The sequence below is a fragment of the Octopus sinensis genome, linkage group LG3, assembly GCF_006345805.1.
Source record: "Octopus sinensis linkage group LG3, ASM634580v1, whole genome shotgun sequence".
In the NCBI taxonomy this organism is placed as follows: Eukaryota; Metazoa; Mollusca; class Cephalopoda; order Octopoda; family Octopodidae; genus Octopus; species Octopus sinensis.
In genome coordinates, this window is record NC_042999.1 from 14,805,447 (window position 1) to 14,831,701 (window position 26,255).

Consider the following 26,255-nt stretch of genomic DNA (forward strand, 5'->3'; position numbering starts at 1 on the left):
CAGACCGGTTGGGCGAATTGGTAGAAATCCTACAGCAGTTGGTATTTTCCTACCTACGTGCTTTCTGTCACAGTTTTCGAGGACTAAATCGAGGTTTGACATTGGCTGCTAATTTGTATGCGTTCGTGTATCACACGAGAGATGTGAATGAGGACACGTATTGGTGCAGAGAGTACAGAACGACAACGTGCTCGGTTCGTGATTGGGTCAAGTGCAAAGGGAACAACACCTAATGCGTATGTTAAGCATAACTGAATATTCATGACAGATTCGTGTTAAACAGAATACAGTAACATGCCGGTAGCGCCTTCGAACTCGTGCACATTTATTTATCTGATCAACCCAGTTACTTCGTCTGTAAAATGCATACTCTCTTTTTCTTGTTTCAGTCATTTGACTGCGGCCATGCTGGAGCACCGCCTTTAGTCGAGCAAATCGACCCCGGGACTTATTCTTTGTAAGCCCAGTACTTATTCTATCGGTCTCTTTTGCCGAACCGCTAAGTGACGGGGACGTAAACACACCAGCATCGGTTGTCAAGCAATGCTAGGGGGACAAACACAGACACACAAACATACACATATATATACATATATACGACAGGCTTCTTTCAGTTTCCGTCTACCAAATCCACTCACAAGGCATTGGTCGGCCCAGGGCTATAGCAGAAGACACTCGCCCAAGATGCCACGCAGTGGGACTGAACCCGGAACCATGTGGTTGGTTAGCAAGCTACTTACCACACAGCCACTCCTGCGCATGATTAGCTTTCGTTAATAAATACTTTCAAAAAAGCAGGATGAATGGATATTTTTTCTTTTCTTCCTTTCAGTAATCAATCGCAGTATTTGGTGACGATACAGTAAACATTTGAAGGGTGGAATACAGTAAGAAACGAGAAAACACCGGCCGAATTTATCTTTTCCGATAAGGGGTTCCGTCTGGAACGCGACTGAGATTGTTTTACTAAAATACTACATAACATTACGGAGACCAGTGATTTTCCAATTTTTTTTCCGGCTCACTGAATAAGAATAAGTGTCACGGATCATCTCAGAATTTTTATAAAAGTGTCTCTCTCTCATACACACACACACACACGCAGAAGTTGACATTTGTGTTCCATGTTCAAATTCGGCCGACCTTCATCCAACCTTATGATCGATAAAGTAAACTACCTGTCAAGAATTAAGGTCAATTTAATCGACCTTCCCCTTCCTCAAAAACTGACCTTGTGCCCATATTTAGAAATTGCATGCACGCACACTTAGAACCCCGAGTATTAAAATTCTTTTTAAACAAATAAATTATTAGATTGCATTTTGTTGTAAGTACATACGCACCGATGTAGGGCATTAAAGATAAGTTATCCAAATAACATGGTAGTTTTTTCACCTTGCCTTAAAAACACACGGCACATCTGTGGATTCTTACATGATACATAAGTGTGCCGCATCACAGAGATATGAGGTCAGAGTTCAAATCCAATGTCATTGATTTTCCTTTTTATTTGTGTGTGAAGGGGATTGTGGTTTGACCCTAGGTCGAATCTGAACGAGTAGACCTATCAGAGGCTTTTTCCAGTCGTCTATTTTTCGACCACAATATCCAGGATTCCTTTAATTTTGAAGACGGCAAGGGTGCGATTTGAGAGATTTAGCTGCTACTTTTAGCAAATCGAACGACTACAAAAATGCAACCCCCATCCTCATACTCGAGTAGATTCCATCAGCTGTGCACGCACGCACACGCACATACAAACACACAAAAGCCCACCTATTGAAACATTCAGCCAAATACCTTGTGATTAATCAAAATAAATCGATGAATCTAAAGAGAAATTATAAGAATTTACGGTTTTGTATCATAGTTTTCCGTACATAGAAAACGCCCCCATCAAAACCTACTCCTACTGCCCCATCCTTCAGACAATTCTTTTCTTTTCCTCTTTCCTTTCACTCTACGATCAATGAACGAAGTGGTTTTTGTTTTGCCTTTTCCTCCCTCCCGGCCGCAATATGTAGGTCAGTCACATACAGAATAGAATTAGTTTTAATCTCGTTCCAAAAGGGTGAATAAAGTGACAAACACAATTTATCGATGTATATATATATGTATGTATATTTATAAGCATTGTCTTCGTTTAATAAGATGTCAAGCTTCTCTCATTACAAAGGTTAAAGTACAAGCAAGTGGTGGAAGAGTCTGTATCAGGTGGCTCACATTCAGCGCACACCACCACACACACCCTCTTCTCACACACGTACATATACATATATAAACAAGCGGTCGGTCGCAACTGCAGTCGTTTAGAAAGCTTACTTTAAGAATAATTGGTTCTGCAGAAGGGGAAAGCAAAAAAAAAAAAAACAGAATTTGTTTATAACCATGTCGTCGTCCGAAGGTAGAACCGTTGTTATTGGAATGGATGGTAGCGAATATTCGGAATATGCATTCAACTGTAAGTTTGCACACCACAGTTCTTTAAATTACTTTTTTTTTATAAAATATATTTACCATTTTTGATTATTACTAATAAACAACCGATCGCTGTTCATCATAGTTGTAGGAGTAGCAGCACACCAAAATTATTTGGCATCGAGGAGAGACACCTAAAACCACTTAATATCAATTACCAAAAACAAAGAGAAAAAATAATGTTTTTAGTTGTATTTCTAATATGTTTACTTCTATATTGACTAAATTCAACATTTTTTTTTTTGTGGATTTTTGGCACGTTAAGCAATAACATTTATATACGTGTACGCAAGTGTAGTATTTGTTTTCTTATTATTATCGTTATGCGGATGTTATTTTCCAACGACTTCGCCACAAACACACAGACACACAGAAAAAGGAAATCCTAAAATAACTCGATATTTCAGTAAAATGTCTAATTGTTGATTGGAATTTACAGAAATTTATTCCTTTAAGCTCTCTCCCTGCATTTTTCTGGAAAGACCTCTATTCCGTAATGTGGGGTTTCTGTATTTCTGTCCTGTTATATTCATACACACAGCCAAACATATGCTATAATGCAGTCAGGCAAGCTTTATACTCGTTTATTTCAATGTAGTCCTATTTATTTTAACTGTCATTTAAAAAAAAAATTTCGACACGAAATGAGAATGATTTATTAACCATCTTAAAATAAAGATTAACAGATACAGTTTTTAACATTATCGATAAATTCTCTACGTTTATCAATAAATCACGCACTCCCGCATAGCTTTTATATTTCTCTTGTGAACTAAGCTTGGTGGGGTGGGTCTCACATTCCCTTTATTATCCAACAGTTTGCCCCACGTGGGCCCTGAATGAGCAGACTTACGATCAAAGTCATTCTAGCCGTGACTAACCCGCCTGTATTTCAAGTGGTGCATCGACATCCATTCGGCTTTGCGCTGGCCCTCACCGTCCTAATCCTGACAGTTTGTTTGAATGTGTGTAAACGTGTGTGTTGTGGATGTGTGTAAATAATCATCCAAAGTATCTAGCTGTGTCATCTAATGTGCATTATATTAAGGTGTAATACGAGGGACATTTTTGGCTGCTATTTCTTGCAGATTGCAAGATCACAAATTTATTACTGTTAGTGATTGCAAGTGTGTGTGTGTGTGTGTAGACAAATAGACAGACAGACAGTAACTGTGTGTGTGTGTGGGGGGGGGGTGATGAGGACGGTCCGCCACAGGCGACACTATGACAGCAGTACTTTCGGGTCTGCTGTACAAGTTTGTATAGACAGGCGAAGGACGGCCTCAACGGCATGCTCTAGTTGTGTGCCTTATACTATACACGCAGGGAAATGTAATGGTGAAACATAGTCTATACACACACACACAAACAGAAAAGAGAGATAGAGGTCGGGAGGAATCGGTCAAGTTCCTCCGTAGTTCTCCCATCGTTGTTGTGTCTGCGCGTTGATTATGCAAATCAATATTCTACCCGGTAAATATTGATAAATGCTTTAAGAGTACATTTCATATACGTCTAAGACAAACAAAAGCAAACATTCAGAATCCCATATGAAAACCTAATCCCCTTTTTAGGTTTTGAAATCTTAGAAGCTGCTCAGCAGTTATTTTACACGTAAGCAGCCACTCATTTTTATAGTAAATTCATTTATCTTTTGTTTGTTCAAGTCATTGGACTGCAATCATACTAAGAAGGTACTACTTTGAAGGGTTTTTAGTCGACACGTCACCCAGTACTTATGTTTTGTTTTTAATTTTTATCTGATACTTATACTGTCGGCCTCTTTCGCTGAACCACCGAGTTGCGGGACGTAAACAGACCAACACCAATTATCAAGCGGTGAGGGTGAACATGCACACAAACACATACACACGATGGTCTTTTCAAACAGTTTCCGTCTTTTAAATTCACTCTAAGCATTAGTCAGTTCGGGGCGATAGGGAAGGCACTTGCCTACCGTGCCGCGCAGTGGGACTGAATTCAGAACCATGTGGTTGCAAAGCAAGTCTCTTAACCACTGAGCCATGCCTGTGCACTGGTCATGTTCCGTAACTAATTAAAGACAAAATCGGAGTAACATGTTGGGATTTAGAGAAAGCCCTCATCCCTCATTGGGATATAGTTATATAAATAAACAAATTGTCAAAGGGAAGATCCTATTAACATTACATGGCCCGCAGGAAAAGGGGTGCACTGGGAGTCCTACAGGCACATGTATGTAGCATAGATTATCGTTAGGCTCCTAGATAGTGGGGCCCCAAGGTAACTATTTGATGTGTCCATGCTTAGAGACGGCACTGCTCAAAGGCTGGTGTCGGAAAGACTTCCGTCCTTCAAGGGTGTTTTTTTTTTGGGGGGGGGGGTTGTGGTGAGGACGGACGGAAGTCTTGCCGTCTGCAACAAGTGGGCCTTGGCCCACAAGTGTTCACTGTAGGCCACAGATTTTCCCCTATTTTATGTATTTGTGCGTCATTGAGGAGTTGATGGCTTTTATATAGTCTTTTATGCCACGATTAAATTTTTGCTTCGATAAGCATTTTCTGTCATGAAAATGGCTGGGTGGGTTATGGAGTGGTGGAATATTTTTATATGTAAGATATATACATGTGGGCCATGGGTTAATATATAAAAAAAAACAATAATAATAATAAAAGAGGGCTACTGCAAAAAAGTTGGTGATCCATGACAGGGTCACCGTAACGTTATTTTAAGTTTCCGAGCAAAGTAACGTATTGTAGCCCCTATTTATATATACAACCATTACAGATTAGCATTTGGGACCCAGACCCTTGAAGTCCCCGGGTAACTTCTGAGTATACCCTATTCTTTATGATGGCACTGACCTCTAAGTCTATAAAATATGAACACAACGTCCCAAATCACGTCGTTCTGTAGACAGTAGAAGATGGCAAAATCAGAATTTTTTCTTTGTCTTTCTCTTGTAGTTTGTGATTAAATTTTAAAGGGGCGGAGGAATGACAAATATGAGTACCGGTAATATAATAGGGGTCAGTTCAAATGTTTCTATACTTTGTGCCTGCATAGTTTTAGGATTTTCATCGACATCCATGTATCTCTCGGGACGAAGGATTTGTGTACATGGGAAGTTCCGAATCTGTCTGTGTTAGTAGTATACGGTGAAGCGGCACTGGAGTGCCCTCTCTCCAGTACAGGCCAACGTAAAGTCGTATGGAAAATAGCAGTTTCCCATGTGGCAGGTCTCTCCTTAAAATGGCAACCGATGTTGAACAAGGGACGATATAGTTTGGCCCCAGTGACGTCAGAACGAAGTTGATGGCAGCGTCGGACTCCCCAACGGATTCTGGACTTGTAGTTGATTAAATAGGTATCAGTGTTATCTTCATCGATTTCGAGAGGATGAAAGCCAATGTCAACTTCGGAGGGATTCGAATGCAGAACATAACGAGTCGGAATAAATACCGTAATGTACTTCATCCGAGGTTCTGACAATTCTACCATTGGTCGTTCATGTCAAAATATGGAATCATTATTAATGATTTCTATTGGAAACGCTGCAACAAATTTGAAAAGAGTCAGTCAGCCAGTCAGTCGATAGTATCGACTCCAGTATATTCTCAGTGCTGATTTTTATCGATCACAATGGCATGAAAGACAACATCGACTCTTGGGCGAATGGCTGGCTGCTCAGTGGAATTATCCAATTGATGGGTTGGGAATTAATATAAATAGTAAAACTCCGGAGTATTGTTCTTCTACCACAGTGTTTCTTCACAATGTATAGCTTCTCCCCTTTAACAAATCACGGCTAACCTCTCTTCATAAGATAAACAGCAGTCGTGTGCACCAGCATACATTCATAACGGTGTATTTAACATGGTATATTTAGTAAATTATTAAAAACATTAATTATCATAAAGAATTTTTGGATCTTTTCGGTTTGACCGGCAGTTTTTAAAAATAATTTCCACGTAACTAAACACTTTTAAACTTCGTATACTGGTAGAATGTGCTTATAAAACATCTTTTTCTCTTGGCTTTATTGAGAAAATTCTATAGTTTGTAAGATATTTGTTGTTTTTTTCTTCAATTTCTGCAATTTCAACCAATCAATGACGTCTATTGAAGTGAAAACATTCTGTGCCGTATGAATATGTCCCTCGTTTAAGATACAGATTGGGTTTATTTACATTTGTGAAGGAAAAAAAGATACCCTTCCCCCCACCCCTAACTAACCCTAACCCTAAAACATTGAAATGCAATAGTTCGATACTAGGGTCATAATTATGGGTGACAATTTTATGACACCGCTAGAAAAAACTGCCGTTCAAACCGAAAAGATCCGAATTTTTCAGTCCCTCAAAAAAAAAAAAATTTGCCCTTGGTATCTTGATTTCCTTCTGGAAATTACAAGGAGAATTTCCGCGAGGTTAAGAAGTGCAGCCTCCATATCGATTTCGAATCCGGATCTGGAATAGGTCCTCGAATCTTACAAGAGTTAATTGAAACTTTCGGGATTGATAAACTAACAACCCTATTTACTCTTTCTTGACCATGTCGCACACTAATTTAGTGTTAGATTTCGTTCCAGCGTTTTTCTCTTTCGTACGTTTAACTTTGCCCCATCACGCCCCAGTTTTTGCCCGGTTTTGAAAAACGAAGTATGAAATAGTGCAATTTGCGCACGAGTTTAATACAAGCTACATTCAGCTTTATTTCTAATCTCTCCTCCTTAGAAGAGTGAGGGAGAAGAAAGAAATGGGATTTATACTTGCTTGGCAAATGACACGAACCGACTGCTTCCTTCTCTTAAATTTGACACCAAAAATTCTGTGCAGAAATTTATGCATTTTATTTGGTTTGATTCGACCTCTCTGTTAAGACTTCTCACTTTCTCGCTTTCCATGCATTTTCTGCGCCCACTATAACTTGGGACTATCCCCTCTCACCAGCAGTTATATTGGGAGGTGGGCAATCTTCAAACACCTCCTCCCTTGGATCCTATCGGAAACAACTGTCCTTACGCTTTCCGACTGGATTCCGTGGCGTGACCAACTGAGACATTGAATATCATCAAACCATCTCATTCATGGTCCACATGGATTGAAGAATCTGCCTTGCTATTCTCTCCTGTAGCGTTGTTTTTTTTCTTTCATAGTCAAGAAGACAAAAAACTTAATATTCATTTTCAACTGTTTCTTTTTTTCTTCGTGTTTAAAACACGAAGAAAAGAGAAATCTTGTGGCAGTTGTTTTACACATTTAAAGGAAAAAAAACAACGAAACAGAAACATACTCAACTTTCGTTTATCTCTCAACTGCACAGTCATTTATGAAGTGTGAATGACCTACTCATTGACACAGTTGCACTATTGTGTAGTGAAATTGTATTCGTTACCAAAGAGGTTGTCGAAAAGTGACGATTTTTTTTTTCGACACTTTATACTTGACTGCACTCTTTTACTCGTTTACTTGTTTCAGTCACTTGACTGTGGCCATACTGGAGCACCGCCTTTAGTCGAGAAAATCGACCCCAGGACTTATTCTTTGTAAGCCTAGTACTTATTCTATTGCTTTCTTTTGCCGAACCGCTTAGTTACGGTTGTCAAGCGATGTTGGGGGACAAACACAGACACACAAACATATATATATACATATGCATATATACGACGGGCTCCTCTCAGTTTCCGTCTACCAAATCCACTCACAAGGCTTTGGTCGGCCCGAGGCTATAGTAGAAGACACTCGCCCAAGGTGCCACGCAGTGGGACTGAACCCGGAACCATGTGGCTGGTAAGCAAGCTACTTACCACACAGACACTCCTGCGCCTACATTGTTAAGAAACAGTTGAAAATAAATATTAAGTTTTTGTCTTCTTGATTATGAAAGGAAAAAAAAAGGCTGCAGGAGAGAATAGCAAGGCAGATTCTTCAATCCATGTGGACCATGGATGAGATGGTTAGCTGATATCCGTAGTCTCAGTTGGTCACGCCACGGAATCCAGTCGGAAAGCGTAAGGACGGTTTGCTTCCAATAGGATCCTAGGGAGAAGGTGCGTGAAGATTACCCACCTCCCAATATTCCTGCTGCTGGTGGGGATAGTCCCAAGTATAGCGGGCGCAGAAAATGTATGGAAAAGCGAGAAAGTGAGAAGTCTTGGCAGAGAGGCCGAATCAAACCAAATATAGTGCATAAATCTCGGCATAGAACTTTTGGTGTCAAATTTAAGAGAAGGAAGCAATCGATAATGTCTCCTTCAGTACGTGACTAAAATCTTGTTTTATTCTCCCTTCAACGGAACTACAAGGAGCAAAAGCATCGCTAGCAAATGGCTACAGGAAGAATTTTAATAGATGAAATTTCCAGCTACCACTCCAATTTGTAATTTTCATCCTCAGCGGAAATTGATTAAAAAAAACATTTCTTGGGTTCTAGGGTCTATACGTATGTTACACAGTTAGATAAACGTGTGGGAAGTTCAAAAACGTTTTAAAACAAGTTTGTACAACCAACTCACAGAAATGTAAAGCGTCCTCCTCGACAGAGTCAGGGTACCCTACAACTAACTACCTTTCAGTCAGTTCATTTCTGCCAACTTGGTTCTTTAAAATTGCTCCGGTTGGGCAGAGATAGCTCTTCCAAAATGTGGCATTTTGATCTTAGATCAAAATTATCGTCATAGAAATTAAGCACTGTATATGATGGTATTTTATATGATATTTTAGATGCTAAAGTGTCTAAAAGAAAAAAAAAATCACCCGGGAGCTAAATTCGAAATTGAGGGTCTCTGTTACATCATTTCATGCACCAAAAACTTCTCTTGAATATGCGCTGCCGAAATTTGGATGCGTCTAATATACCTATTTCTTTACTACCCACAAGGGGCTAAACACAGAGAGGACAAACAAGGACATACAAACGGATTAAGTCGATTATATCGACCCCAGTGCGTAACTGGTACTTATTTAATCGACCCCGAAAGGATGAAAGGCAAAGTCGACCTCGGCGGAATTTGAACTCACAACGTAACGCAGACGAAATACCGCTAAGCATTTCGCCCGGCGTGCTAACATTTCTGCCAGCTCGCCGCCTTACGTCTAATATACCAATGCGGTTTTTATGCTATCAAACACGGTATTTATTTAGTAGAAGAATAAAAGAACATGAAATAGACTTTATATGTATGAATACTGATAAAATAAGCCATTAGCATCTGGCTTTCCTAAATTTAGGATTTAGAAATTTAAAATATTTTCGTTGACAAATTGCGCTACTCCATTAGTAAATCTTTCCCGTTTACTCTCGTCTCAAGCGGCGAGGGTGATCTCTTAGCAGCGGACCTTCGGAATAGCTATCACTTATATTTAGTTAATCCAAACATGAAACGCGAGGAAAGAAAGGAGGATTTAACGTTTCGAGCGGAGCTCTTCGTCAGAAACATAGGAAAAGGAAAAATCCAAGGAAGGGAAGACGGAGGAAAAATATCGCCAACGATACACACGCGGTCACATATTGAATGACCGGAAGGGAATGGGTGAGAGAAAGAAACCGACAAAGAATTGGGTGGTTGTTTTCTTCTGTGAAAGAATTACCTAAAAACTAAAAAAAAAAAAAAACCCGTAACTTTTACAGGTAGAGGTCGTTGATAGATTGACAGGGACGAAATCAAACAGTATTACAGTTTTGAATTAGTTTCTGCAGTGCGCAAAGTTAAATAGCCAATTCTATAAACTACGCGCGAGATGCGATTCAAATAAGTGTCTGACCAGTTCTCCATTCAAAGATCTGTGAACCGAAGAATCTGGTTCCAGGCTGCATTTAATAATATACCGTGAGTTATTCAGTCAAATATTTTCCTACACTTCTTACATCTATTCTTGTAACTTTTACGGTTCGTGTTGTGAAAGAAATACGGTGGTTATGAGAATTTTGAAAGACACTTTCATAGAAATAATTCCTCATAATATAACTTAATTTCTTTTTTCAAAATAATTCTTTTTACGAGCATTACGCAAGTCCCATGAAAGAGAAAGATCGGTTCCTATTGATTTTTAATAATAATTTTTACTGCAGTAGAGCTTATTTGTTCCTTTTGTAGAGATATAGTATGGTGGTAAGCTAAGTTCCATTATAGATGTAAAGCTGTAGGGAAGATCAGTTCTAACGGCGATGAGCTGCGGCTAAGGAAGAGATCATTTTTACTGAAGTTGGTGATACGAGGAATCGTTTCTGCTTGTGGGTGAGCTCATTTCTATCATAGAAGTAGGCGAGAGGAGAAATCATTTCTGCAGTTGAAGAAGGCGATAGGGAAAATCATTTCTACTGTTGACACATGCTCTTGAACTCATTTCAGTTTGAGGTAGGCTCTTGGTGAGTTCAATTCAGCTGTAGAGGCAGGCTCATAGTGAGCTCATTTCAACTATAGAGGTAGCTTCGCGGTGATCTCATTGTAACTTTAGAGGTTAGCCTCACTACAAGCTCATTTCAACCACAGAAAGAAACGCACGGTGATCTCATTGCAACTATAGAGGTTAGCCTCACAGTGAGCTTATTTCAGCTTTAGAAAGAGGCTCCTGGTGAACTCATTTCAGCTGTGGAAGTAGGTTCACAGTGAGCTCATTTCAGCTATTGAGGTGACCGCAGATAGGCTCTATGTGAATTCAGCGATTTCTGCCCACTCATGGCGAGCTCATTATCTCTCTCCAAAGAAATTGACAAGGGAAAGTCGTAATCTATATCTGCCACAACAAATCACCGATTGTGGAGACGGTGAAAGGAAATTGCGTCATGTTTACTTAGTTGGCAACTATTTTATTTCTAACTGGTTTATGTGTTAACACAAGTTTAAAATAAAATGCATAAAAATTGAATAAAAACTCTAGGCATGTCTTTCGCTGCTTGACTAGGCCATAAAGTTTTATGGCATCATTGGATATTGTCACAATCATTTAATGAAATGCTATTATATTTGTCGCTTTCTTCTTCATATCTAACTCGTAAACATAAATTTTTCGAGTGTACATATTTATATTGGCCTTCTAAGTTTGTGTATGTGTGTAGTGACGGATAATCACTATTAAGTACTGTGCCAATTGTAAACAACTTGAAATGACATAAAAAAAAAAGCGAGGAAAAGCACAGACAAGACATGTCACAAATGAGGTGACTGCTTGATGGTTAACAATACTTCACTAGGCTAGTCAGCGAGGGAGCCTCTTCGTTGTCGCCCAAACTGCTAGAAATAGCGAGTAAATCTCCCTCAACATCTTACCGTCTTAGAAAACGAACGATAGATTCGAAAATGTGGTGCTATGTGTGCAATAGGAAAAGATGTGATGGTTACGGTTGGAATGCGTTTGATAATAGATCTGGTTGATGAAGGTTGACATGGAGCTAAACAACAAAACGTCTGGTTTCACGCCTGATTTGATTCCTCGTCACCAGATATATTCTTTCAAAACATCAGAATTGGTATTTTTACAAATGTATAATGTTTAGCATTGGAGTGGAACATCGAAATAAATGTTTTCCAACAATTAGTTTCGTTCCTTTGATTTTCTGAGTCCAAAACACACCAAAATTGATTTTAATTTTCACCCTTCTCTGGGTCGATTAAATAAAGTACAACTTTACTTGTGTCAAGATAAACAAAATAACAGTTAATCATTCATAGTTCTAGATAGGTCCCATATCCCGAAATCATTGGAATTTCTTTTTTTTTTTTTCGTTGAATGAATTGGGGTCCAGAAAATGGGGTGGGTGAGGTGGAAACCTCGGAAATTTCACCCTCCACCCCCATTGATCTTTCCACCCGATTTTCACTAAGAAAAAAAAACTTGGATTTTTTGCATGGAATCAAGTACCCTGACCTCCTAATATGCAGAAAACCCCTTTTTTTGTTCGCAAAAAAAAGGGGGGAACCCCCCAATCCCGGAATCATTAGAAAATTTTTTTTAGTTGACTGAATTCCGGTGACCTAATATGCTTCAAAATCCTTTTTTGGGTCCGGAAAACGGGGTGGGGTGGAACCCTCGACAATTTCACTCCCACCCTCATTTTCAAATATATTTTGCTATTTCTTTCTTTACCCATAATTTTAGATGACATTTTGCAGAAATACGTTTTCGAGAGAGTATGGATCACAACAAATTGAAAATTCAAAGAAGTTTGAGATGAATAAGGAAAAGTGCAGAAGTTAGTGGTAACCGAAGTCAGATAACGAATGATAAAAATTTTACGTGCCACCAGCACTGGCGCGGCCGATGCCAATGCCATTTGACTGGCCCCCGTGCCAGTCACACTTGAAATGAGGCCTCCTGGCTTGCCAGTCCTCAGTGAAACCGTCCAACCCATGCCAGCATGGAAAGCAGACGTTAAACGATGATGATGATGATGTATAATGATATATATAATTGATAGATTGTTATCCATTCAATGTTTAGGTAAACTTCGTCACCCACCAGGAATCGAAACCACAATTTTACGATCATGATGCTGACACCTTAACCACTAAGCCACGCGCCTCCACAACGAAAGAAATATCAAAATATATTTGAAAATGAGGGTGGGGTTGAAATTACCGAGGTTCCACCCCGTTTTCCGGTCCCCCCAAATAGGTTTTGTAGCATATTAGGAGGTCACCGGAATTCCCGTCAACGAAAAAAAAAAAAAAATTCCAATGATTCCGGGATATGGGGAGGGGGCGGTTGCCCCTTTCTCTTTTTTTCTCCGAACAAAAATGAGTTTGCAGCATATTAGGAGGTCAGGGTACTTGATTCCACGCAAAAAAAAAATCTGAGTTTTTACTCTTTTACTTGCTTCAGTTATTTGACTGGCCATGCTGAAGCAACGCCTTTAGTCGAACAAATTGACCCCAGGACTTATTCTTTGTAAGTCCAATACTTATTCTATCTGTCTCTTTTACTGAACCGCTAAGTGACGGCGACGTAAACACAGCAGCATTGGTTGTCAAGCAATGCTAGGGGGACAAACACAGACACACATATATACGACGAGCTTCTTTCAGTTTCCGTCTACCAAATCCACTCACAAGGCCTTGGTTGGCCTGAGGCTATAGTAGAAGACACTTGCCCAAGGTACCACGCAGTGGGACTGAACCCGGAACCATGTGGTTGGTAAGCAAGCTACTTACCACACAGCCACTCCTGTGTACTGTATACATTTAATTATTTTTATTATTTGTGTATATTTATTTTATTATAAATGCAAACCAACACCGCGGAGGAATCGACGTAAGCTTAAATAATAAAGCGCGATAGGTGAACCGCAATATGGCGAGGGATTCAAAATGGGACATGAAACATAAAAAAAATTATGTGATATGTCTCATTATGTATATGTACCCACTCGCCTTCTTCTTTTCCACATTAAATTCCGTTATAATCACAATTTACACTATCTGAAGCATGATTGTCGAAAATTTCATTAAAAAATACCCATTTTATGAAAATTATGAGGAGATAAAGTCGGAGGGAGCATTTCTCTGAAAGTTATGAGAAAACCAAGTCGATTCGTGTGAATTATCCGAAACTTCCCCCTCGACGAAATATTTTCCCCGAAATAACAATCCTCGCCATCTTTACTCTTTTACTTGTTACAGTCATTTTGACTGCGGCCATGCTGGAGCACCGCCTTTAGTCGAGCAAATCGACCCCAGGACTTATTCTTCGTAAGCCTAGTACTTATTCTATCGGTTACTTTTGCCGAACCGCTAAGTTACGGGGACGTAAACACACCAGCATCGGTTGTCAAACGATGTTAGAGACACACAAACACACATATATACGACGGGCTTCTTTCAGTTTCCGTTTACCAAATCCACTCACAAGGCTTTGATCGGCCCGAGGCTATTGTAGAAGACACTTGCCCAAGGTGTCAAGCAGTGGGACTGAACCAGAACCATGTGGTTGGTAAGCCAGCTACTTACCACACAGCCACTGTTTATGTATATATGTACGTGTTTAAGTCCATATATGTATATTTGTGAATGTATGTATGTGCATATACATGTATTTTTGTATATACACATACACATACAATACTTACACATACAAAGATACATAGCTATACACACAAACACGGCGGAGGTAAAGAATACGCACACCACCCGTTTTTGGCCTCACCCTAACCCTAAACACCTGATGCGTATTCTTTACCTTCGCCCATAAACACACAATACATACAAAAAAAAAATAACGATTTAGCTGTAAAAAAAAAAAGAAGAGAGAGAGAGAAATTATACTTTTTTACTGAAATTTTCGAAGAAAGACTTTCACTTTACACGTACGGCTATCAAAAAAGGTTGCAAATTCTGTCTGGCACACCTGCTGTACCAATTCCAAACCAATTACCCGGCTTCTAGGAAACCGATTTATTTTGGACCATTTTGAATTTGGCGGGTTTTGTGCTCGTTCGCCTCTTGATTTTTTGTTTTCATTTTTGTGGTGTACGTGCCACATGTCAGCTTCTTGTATGACAGCTGCTGTGTTCACTTGTCTCTCTCTTTACACAATTGTTGTGGTTTAAATATTAAGTTTTAGGCAGTGAACTACCAAATCGAGGAAAGCAGATCCCTTGTCATCGTACGCTTGCCAGATAAATATAGTCTTGTACCTATAATACTCATTAAACGATTCCCTACCATTTTAATTACTGTTCATTTTACAAATTATTTTACTGGGTTTCGTGATATTTCTCATGTTACATTATAACGACATTTAACGGGAAATGTTAAACGACATAAGTACAGATGTGTGCCCCCAACATGTCAACTTTGTTTTCTCAAAACTTTACGAAAAATGCATTTTTTAACGAAATTTGCCTGAGATACATTTTAATTGATATAGATAGGGGCTGGATTGAAATTTGCCGTGAAGAAGAGTTTGGGATAATTCACTCACCACGATTTGTTTCTTCATAACTTTCTGGAAAATTAAGACTTTTTAAACAATTTTTTTACACCATATGTTTTGTATGGTGTAGGTTGAGGTAACATCGAACCAATTTTGTTTCCTCATACGTTTTGACCCCACCCCGCTGTACTTTTTTTTTACATCGAACTCCGAAATAATCGGAATCTATAACATTTGAGGGATATTTTTTGAAGAATTTGTTTAAAAATATCCATTTTTCGGTACTACTTGAGAACAGTGGTCCCGGTGCGCGCATCCGCTCTAGCTAGTCGTGACTAGTCGATCCTACAACGACTACCTAGCAAAGTAAAAACACAAAATAAATAAAAAATTTTACCTAAAGTAAATAATTTTTGTTAAACAAAGTAAATAAAACACAAAAACACAAAGTAAGGATCGACTAGTCATGACTAGCTAGCGCGAGTGCGCGCACCGGAACCACTGTTCTCAAGTAGTACCCATTTTTCATAAAGTTGGGGGTTTTTTTGTGTGGCGGAGTGGGGGGCGAGGCCCACATCTTTTTGTTATTGCCGTTACACAAATACCTACTGTATGGCCTTGACCCGAAAACAGTGACCTCGCGATTTTGCTGAATAATAATGTTGTTTACCTAAAAAGTTCTTAACCGTTAATGAATGATATATTTACATACACACACACACACACTCCTTTGGTAAGTGTATAGTGGTGAGAGCTTTTGCAAAACTGGAAAATACTAGGTTAAATAGAAGCAGTGCATTATTTTTAGTTAAAATCATATGTTAGACAAGATGATAACAAATCAATATTGATTTTATTCGTTCATTGAGTTCACAAGACTTTAGAGTTTCCAAATATTTATTTCTCTCAGTTTGCTGTACTTATTTAATGAAAGTGAACAACAAATTAACACATGCAATGATATTTTGCGATGCACTACAAACAACCCTAACCCTAATTCTGAATCCTAAAACCTAACCCTAACTTAGATTAACCCTCAGTATATAACATATAACCATGTACATCGTTTAGAACATTGTCATTATATAAGATTTTGCTGGGAAACTTTTAAATTAACATAAACATTTATTTACCTGAAAGAAAATTACCGTAGAACTTACACCTAATTCTTCCAAATATATCTGTTAAAACTGAATTGAAACCATTTGTGGGGAAATTTTTGTATCACAGCAGCTGGTCACACCCCACAAGGTTTAACGGGGCCTACTGAAGCAAGCCAGCATGGTCACAGCATTACCGCAGGCGATGGCGAGGCTAAGGCGTTGGGAAAGCCCTCACGGGCATCAGCTGAAAAGACCCTGTTGTGTGTGTGTATGTATATATATACCATTATCGTCATCATCATTTAACATCCGCTTTCCATACTAGCATTGGTTGGACGATTTGACTGAGGACTGGCAAACCAGATGGCTGCACCAGGCTCCAATCTGATCTGGTAGGGTTTCTACAGCTGGATGCCCTTCCTAACGCCAACCACTCTGAGAGTGTAGTGGGTGCTTTTACGTGCCACTGACACGAGGGCCAGTCTGGCGGTACTGGCAACGGCCATGCTCAAATGGTGTTTTTTACGTGCCACCTACACAGGAGTCAGTCCAGACCTCGCTTGAAAGTTTTAGTACACGTGCCAGTAGGGTGACGCTGGTAACGATCACGCTCAAATGGTGCTTTTTACGTGCCACCAGTACAGAAGCCAGACAGCTGCTCTGGCAGTGATACACATACACACACACACACAACAAGCTTTTTTTCAGTTTCCGTCTACAAAATCCACTCAAATCTTTCCAAGTTATTCTAAGGCTATAATAGAATAGATTTGTCCAAGGTGCCATCCAATGGGACTGAACCCAGACCCATGTGATTGGGAAACAAGCTTTTTACAACACAACCATGCCTGCACAATAAATTGTTCATTCTACAATACACAAAATTTAACAGTTTTTTTATACAATTCCAAATAATAATCTATATATATAAAGCTGAAGTTGTCTGTGTATGGTAGGTTTGGTAGCCTTCAACTAACACTATCTCCTCTTAGACCCTGCCGGCGCAAGTTGACCAAAATTGAGAGTATGATAGAAGAAGGCTTGCTCTTCATTCTGTAGAAGATAAAATTGAAATCGGACCATGTTAACACCAAAAAAGGTGCTTTTTTTCAATGAAAATCCCTATTTTTTACGATTTTTTGCCTGCTGTGTTGCCATTTTTCGGTGTATTTCAACCAGAAAAATGTTCACTTGAAGGGAATAACAAGCTACATAATGCAAAATTTTTACTTTTCAAAAATTCCAATTCTAAAGGGTCGAAACAAAACCCAAGTAACACTGGGCGATACTGCTAGTTAATCATAAAATCATAACAGTATTTTTTGAACATCAAATAACTGTGAGTGTCTACCTGGGCAAAATAAGAATCAAAGAGGCCTCAGGTAAAAATTGATTGAGAACCATTGATCTAGGTGAAGGAGCTATGTACTTGACCTTTGCAGCCTTCTAGGATTGACAAAGACAGTGTTATTAACATTCCTTTAGCAGAGGTACAAGTCAACAGCTACAGGTAAATGTGTACAGGAAAGGAATTTCTTAGAAGTGGGATGTTCTGGGGCCTTAGTCTAATATATATATATGTGTGCATGTGGGAGTATTGTGATTCTAACACTATGTTTATAAAGAGATTTTTTTCAATAGAGTATATATAGAGTAGGCGTAGAAGTGGCTGTGTGGTAAGTAGCTTGCTTACCAACCACATGGTTCCGGGTTCAGTCCCACTGCGTGACACCTTGGGCAGGTGTCTTCTACTATAACTTCGGGCCAACCAAAGCCTTGTCAGTGGATTTAGTAGACGGAAACTGAAAGAAGCCTGTTGTATATACGTATATATATATATATATATACGTATGTTTGTGTCCGTGTTTGTCCCCCCCAACATCGCTTGACATCTGATGCTGGTGTGTTTACGTCCCCGTAACCTAGCAGTTCGGCAAAAGTCACCGATAGAATAAGTGCTAGGTTTACAAAGAATAAGTCCTGGGGTCGATTTGTTTGACTAAAAGGCGGTGCTCCAGCATGGCCGCAGTCAATTGACTGAAACAAATAAAAGAGTAAAAGAGAGAGAGAGAGTAAAGAGTATATGTATGTAGTATGATATACTGAAGTGTAATTTTAATTCAATGCTGTTCACTTGTGTTCACCATGTAAAAAGATTAGATGTAATAAACCTTGTAATTTGTGTGTGTGTGGGTTGGCTAGGTGGACACAACCCAAATGAAGGGAAGTGAGGAGTTGAGTGTATCAGGAATGTCTATGTCAACATGAAATGAAACTAGTGAGATTCAAGACGTAGGGGTCACTACAGTCCTGATAAAAAGGGACAGCATATTTGTGGGTTGAAGGTCAAAGTGTAATGTAAAAGTGAGCAACTAAATGCCAGTCAGTCAAATGTGCTTTGTAGCTGGGAGTAAAAATAAAGATAATTAAATTGTTGCAAATGTCCATTTATAGGGAGTAAATTAGGGAGTAAGTTGGCAGAATTGGTAAAGCATTGGCTACATTGCATTGTAGCATATATTTCTTATCATTTGAGTGCAGACTCTGTTGGGGGTTGGGGTGGGAACACAATATTACTCTCTTTTACTTGTTTCAGACATTTGACTGTGGCCATGCTGGAGCACCACCTTTAGTCGAGCACATTGACCCCAGGACTTATTCTTTGTAAGCCTAGTACTTATTCTATCGGTCGCTTTTGCCGAACCACTAAGTTACGGGGATGTAAACACACCAGCATTGATTGTCAAGCGATGTTGGGGGGACAAACACAGACATATAAACATATACACACACAAACACACATACATATATATATATAGGCATACAATGGGCTTCTTTCAGTTTCCGTCTACCAAATCCACTCACAAGGCTTTGGTTGGCCTGAGGCTATAGTAGAAGACACTTGCCGAAGTTGCCATGCAGTGGGACTGAACCCGAAACCATGTAGTTTGTAAGCAAACTACTTACCACACAGCCACTCCTACGCCTATTGTGCATTAACTTTTACCAGTGTTATTCTAAATATTTCAATGTGTTCTTTGTCCTTAGATTAATTGTTCTCTTGGTGTTTACGATCTATTATAAAACATCTTGAATCTTGATGGATGACTGTCATAAAACCATTTTCTATTGAGACAGAGCAATGCTTAATTCATGTGAGGAGGTATAGGGTAAAAGCAGAAAATAAATTTTGTATCTTCATCATCATCATTGTGGCTCTGGTAAGAAGTATCTTCCCAACCACTTGGTTCTGGGTTCAATCCCACTGCATGTCGCTTTGAGCAAGTGTCTTCTACTATAGCCTCTGGCTAACTAAAGCCTTGTAAATGGATTTGGCAGATGGAAACTAAAAGAAACCTGTCGTGTGTGTATGTGTCCCACTACTCCTTGACAACTGGTGTTGGTGTGTTTATGCCCCTGTAACTTCTCAGTTCAGCAAAAGAGACTGATAGAATAAGTACCAGGTTTAAAAAAAGGAGTGTTAGGGTCAATTCATTCAATTAAAATTTCTTCAAGGTGGCACTCCAGCATGGCCTCAGTTGAAACAAGTCACTGATAACAGATAACAGTTCATCATCATCGTTTAACATCCACTTTTTCATGCTGGTATGGGTCAGATGGAATTCATTGAGCCAGGTTTTCTAGTCTGGATGTCTTTCCTGTTGCTAACCATCACCTGTTCCTTATAAGGTATTTTCTCTCCCACACATCATGGCTGGACATATGTCTCTCAGGAGATTGGGAAAGAACAACACCACTTGTATGACGGTGATACTTGTTTACAACTGTTGTGCAATGTCAAGGACACACACACAATGAGTTTTCTTTCAGTTTCTGTTTACCAAATCCACTTGCAAGGTGTTGATCAGGTCAGTTTGGAGCTGTAAAAGAAGAAACTACCCAAAGGTGCCACACAGTGGGACTGAACCCAAACCCATGTGGTTGGGAATCAAGCTTCTTAACCAAATACCCATACATAGTTCTTTAAAAAACATGATCATTTTGGTTGGAGGAGAACTGTGGTCACAGGTATGAAATGATAGAACAATCTTGCACCACACAGACAAACAAATAGGAATGCTAGAAATAGAAGTCAAATTACACTACATTGCCTTAAATGGAAGGACACAGAATAATCCTTTCTACAATAAGCACAAGGGCTGAAATTTTTAGAGGAGGGGTTAAGTCAATTATATCAACCCTCGTGCGCAACTGGTATCTATTTGCATTATATATTTTTTGCAAGATTGGTACTTATTCTGTTGGTCACTTTGGCCAGACTGTTAAGTTATAGATACACATACATAGATACACAGGCGCAGGAGTGGCTGTGTGGTAAGTAGCTTGCTTACCAATAACATGGTTCCGGGTTCAGTCCCACTGCGTGGCACCTTGGGCAAGTGTCTTCTGCTATAGCCCCAGGCCGACCAATGCCTTGTGAGTGGATTTGTTAGACGGAAACTGAAAGAAGCCTGTCGTATATGTGTATATATGTGTATGTGTGTGTATATATGTGTATGTGTGTGTATATGTTTGTGTGTCTGTGTTTGTCTCCCTAGCATTGCTTGACAACCGATGCTGGTGTGTTTACGTCCCCGTCACTTAGCGGTTTCGGCAAAAGAGACCGATAGAATAAGTACTAGGCTTACAAAGAATAAGTCCCGGGGTCGATTTGCATGACTAAAGGCTGTGCTCCAGCATGGCCGCAGTCAAATGACTGAAACAAGTAAAAGAGTAGAAGAGTATACATATATTTTTACACACAAACATAGAAATAAAATTGCAGTCTTCCCTGCTTTTCCCATTGATAAATTAGTAGCAAAGCTCAGTCAACGCTCAAGCAATGCCACACACACAAACACACACACACACACACAAACACACACAAACACACATGAACTGTGTTGTGATTGACAAGCAAGCAGAGTATATTTGCTTGTAATTTTTTTGTTTTTCTTATGAAGGACAGACAATCTGGATTCACTTTAACAATGATGATTGATGGTGATTGATGATTGAAGAATGGTAGTTGGTTGGAAAAGAGCTGTGGTCACAGGTATGAAATGAAAGAACAATCTTACACCACACAGACGAACAAATAGGAATGCTAGAAATAGAAGTCAAATTACACTTCTTTGCTTTAAATGGAAGGACACAGAATAATAGTCAATAACTGCATCTGCTAAATTTTCAAAAAAAAACTAGGTCAACCAGGATGTGAGTGACATCTCCTCCCCTTACATGTGATCATATGTGTCAGGTCAAAAGTTCATGCAATCATGTGCAGTTTCTCATTAACATATGTGTCTAGACAATTAGCATAACACTTCTTTTTTCTCTATTTCTTCTCTCTATTATTTCTTTATTCTTTTACTTGTTTCAGTCATTAGATTGTGGCCATGCTGGAGCCCAGCCTTGGATGGTTTAGTCCAGTGGTCACTCTTTTACTTGTTTCAGTCATTTGATTGCAGCCATGCTGGAGCATTGCCTTTAGTCGAGCAAATCGACCCCAGGACTTATTCGTTGGAAGCCTAGTACTTATTCTATCATTCTCTTTTGACAAACCGCTAAATTAGAGGGATACCAGCATCAGTTGTTAAGCAATGTTGGGGGTACAAACACACACACACATACATATATATATATACGACGGGCTTCTTTCAGTTTCCATCAACCAAATCCACTCACAAGGCTTGGTCGGCCTGAAGCTAGAGTAGAAGACACTTGCCCAAGTTTCCACGCAGTAGGATTGAACCCAGAACCATGTGGTTGGAAAGCAAGCTTCTTACCACATGGCTACTCCTGCACCTATATATATTTATTCTTAAACAAGAATCTCAATGACAGTTTCAGCCAGCTAAGCCATCTTCCAACAAAGGCTTAGATGGCCAAAACTTCGAAGTTACAGTCAACAGCATTCTTATTAATAAATAATAAATTTGTACTCTACAAGAGCACAGAGTCACCCATCAGATTAATGTAAAATTGTTTTCATTATAATTGAACATAAAATGAAACCGAAATATGTATATATACTCATATATATATATGTGTGTGTGTGTGTATTATGTATGTATATACTCTTACTCTTTTACTTGTTTCAGTCATTTGACTGCAGCCATGCTGGAGCACCGCCTTTAATCGAGCAACTCAACCCCGGGACTTATTCTTTTGTAAGCCCAGTACTTATTCTATCGGTCTCTTTTGCCGAACCGCTAAGTAACGGGGACATAAACACACCAGCATCGGTTGTCATGCAATCCTAGGGGGACAAACACAGACACACAAACACACATATATACGACGGGCTTCTTTCAGTTTCCATCTACCAAATCCACTCACAAGGCTTTGGTCGGCCCGAGGCTATAGTAGAAGACACTTGCCCAATGTGCCACGCAGTGGGACTGAACCCGGAACCATGTAAGCTACTTACCACACAGCCACTTCTGCGCCTATATATCATCATCATCATCATCATCGTTTAACGTCCGTTTTCCGCGCTAGCACGGGTTGGACGGTTTCGACCGGGGTCTGGGGAGCTCGGGACTGCCCCAGGCTCCAGTCTAGTCTGGCAGTGTTTCTACAGCTGGATGCCCTTCCTAACGCCAACCACTCCGCGAGTGTAGTGGGTGTTTTTTACGTGCCACCTGCACAGGTGCCAGAGGGGTCTGGCATCGGCCACGTTCGGATGGTGCTTTTTTTTTTTATGGGGGGGGGGGTGCAGAAATATAGGGGAGCACCAGCGGGAGGGGTGGTTCAGAGGATAGGTACTAGGCAAGTAGAACGTAGGATATCGAGAGAGGGGTAATGCATGGTGAAATAGCGTATTGAAGAGGGGGGTTCAAAGAGTAGACACCTATAATGGTGGTGGGGGGGTGCAGAAATATAGGGGAGCACCAGTGGGAGGGGTGGTTCAGAGGACAGGTTCTAGGCAAGTAGAACGTAGGATATCGAGAGAGGGGTAATGCATGGTGAAATAGCGTATTGAAGAGGGGGGTTCAAAGAGTAGACACTTATAATGGTGGTGGGGGGGGTGCAGAAATATAGGGGAGCACCAGTGGGAGGGGTGGTTCAGAGGACAGGTTCTAGGCAAGTAGAACGTAGGATATCGAGAGAGGGGTAATGCATGGTGAAATAGCGTATTGAAGAGGGGGGTTCAAAGAGTAGACACCTATAATGGTGGTGGGGGGGGTGCAGAAATATAGGGGAGCACCAGTGGGAGGGGTGGTTCAGAGGACAGGTTCTAGGCAAGTAGAACGTAGATATCGAGAGAGGGGTAATGGCATGTGAAATAGCGTATTGAAGCGGGGGGGTTTCAAAGAGTAGACACCTATAATGGTGGGGGAGGGGGTGCAGAAATATAGGGGAGCACCAGTGGGAGGGGTGGTTCAGAGGACAGGTTCTAGGCAAGTAGAACGTAGGATATCGAGAGAGGGGTAATGTATGGTGAAATAGCGTATTGAAGAGGGGGGTTCAAAGAGTAGACACCTATATGGTGGTGGGAGAAACGACATCCGGTATAGTTGGAGCAAAATAGAGATATCCGGTATTGGTGGTGGGGGTGGGCGGGCGGGCGCGCGGCCGCCGAAGAATCGGCAGCCAATTTCTAATCAGCCCTGTAAGGGAGATAGATCTTAAATATCTATAACGATAACTAGTGAATTATACAGAATATGCAAAAACGAGGCGAGGCTGAAATAGTAAACAGAGTGGCGACTAGGGGGATCGGAATAATAATAATTAATAAATAATAATAATAAATAGAGATACGGATGAATTAAAGTTCAAAGATTTCTTATCTTGGGATCACTTCGTTTACGGACAGACTTGGCAAAAGGAATTCGGAATCAAGAATGAGGCAAGTTACTAGCTTAAGTATGCATAGCCATGGCGAGGAGTAGGAAGAGAAGGAGTCCAGACAGACAATGTAAAAAGAGGGGGAGAGAAACCCCGCGAAGAATCGGCAGCCAATATATATATATATATATATATATATATCTCATTTACTTGTTTCAGTCATTTGACTGTGGCCATGCTGGAGCACTGCCTTTAGTCAAGGAAATCGACCCCAGGACTTATTTTTGTAAGCCTAGTACTTATTCTATCAGTGTCTTTTGCCGAGCTGCTAAGTTACGGGGACGTAAACACACCAGCATAGGTTGTCAAGCGATGTTGGGGGTGGAGGACAAACACAACACACATATATATATATATATACATATATACGACGGGCTTCTTTCAGTTTCCGTCTACCAAATCCACTCACAAGGCTTTGGTCGGCCCAGGTCTATAGTAGAAGACAATTGCCCAAGGTGCCACGCAGTGGGATTGAACCCGGAACCATGTGGTTCGTAAGCAAGCTACTTACCACACGCCTATATGTATGTGTATATATATATATATATATATATATGAGAGAGAGAGAGAGATATGTATTGCATGGCTAAGACAGATAAAAGTAAAGAAACAAAGACAGAAGTATTATTTTGTTCTAATCAGAAAGTGAGATGAATCAGGTCAAAAGTTCATGTTATCTTCAAATAGTGGGTTTGCGTGTATGGGGTGGAGGAGATGTCACCTATGCCCCGGGTGACCTAGTTTTTTTTTTATAATTCAGCAGATATATTTATTGCCTTCCCATGAACCTTCAATCTTCAATCATTAATCAATCATCATCACCATGCCATTAACCCTTTCATTACTGTATTTATTTTGAGATGCTCTGTGTTTCTTTCAATTACTTTAAATATAACAAAGAATTTAGTAAAATAACTTCGTTATCATTATGCTGGTGTTAGGAACGTAATTGCGACGAAGACTTGGTGGAAGATTTTAATTCAAAACTTATGAAAACAAGACTTTTGTGCTACAGAGCCAGAGGTGGTTTCAGCTAGGTTGGTATCAAAAGGGTTAAAAATAATGGTGGCTTCTTTTGTTATTATATTTCTGTTGAGATGCTCCATGTTTCTTTCAATTGATTTTTAAATATAAAGAATTTAATAAAATAACTTCGTTATCATTAAGCTACTGTTAGGAATATATATTGTGACTAAGGTTTGGTGGAAGATTTTAATTCAAAATTTAGGAAAACAAAAAATTTGTACTCAGAGCCAGAACTGGTTTCAGTTGGGTTTTTAACAAAAGGGTTAGTAAAACGAAGCCTTATATATATATATATATATATATGAATTTTAAATTTCTAAATATCTCAGAGAGATATAAGCAATGGTGGAATGATAGAGCAGTTGTATACTGTCAATTTAACACGACAGTCCCATAAAGGGTCTCACACACCGCTATTTAGCCCTAGGAAGTATCAACGCTTCCTGTCGGCCTTGACACATTTCCTGTGTCCTTATGTTTACAAAGGGGAGACAAGCACCCCCATCCAGCTAAGCCTGCATCCAGAGACATGTTTCTGGGTCTTTGCTCGTCATCAGTCTGGAGTAGCATGGCCTGCTAGCTGAAGATGCTTGTCTAGACTTTGTAAACATCTATAATTTCAGTGAAGTAAATTCACTGATCACCAAAAATAGAAATATTATATTTCAAAATATCTCAGAGAGATATAAGCAGTGGTGGAGCGATAGAGAAATTGTATACTGTCAACTTAACGTGACAGTCCCATACACACACACACACAAGTTATTCAAAGAAAGATTGACTATCAGTAATCATAGCATACATTCTCCCATTTTAACCCAGACTGGTCAGATTGGGGTTACTTGATACCCAACGTTAATGTCTGCTGGAAAAAAAACAAAAGTTCCCCACTAAAACTGGTGTTCTAATCCAAAGTGAACCCCGCTAAATTAGACACAAG

General features: G+C 39.8%; 1 protein-coding gene across 1 annotated transcript in view; it reads left to right on the top strand.

The window, feature by feature from the left end:
* Positions 1 to 2,099: 2,099 nt before the first annotated feature.
* The window catches only part of LOC115209343 (putative universal stress protein SAUSA300_1656), a 38,536-nt gene continuing 14,380 nt past the window's right edge, over positions 2,100 to 26,255 (top strand). Inside the window, exon 1 of the mRNA XM_029777710.2 lies at positions 2,100 to 2,461. Within this exon, the coding sequence (XP_029633570.1) occupies positions 2,389 to 2,461 (73 nt within the window). The 5' untranslated portion in view covers positions 2,100 to 2,388. The remainder of the gene's footprint in view (positions 2,462 to 26,255) is intronic.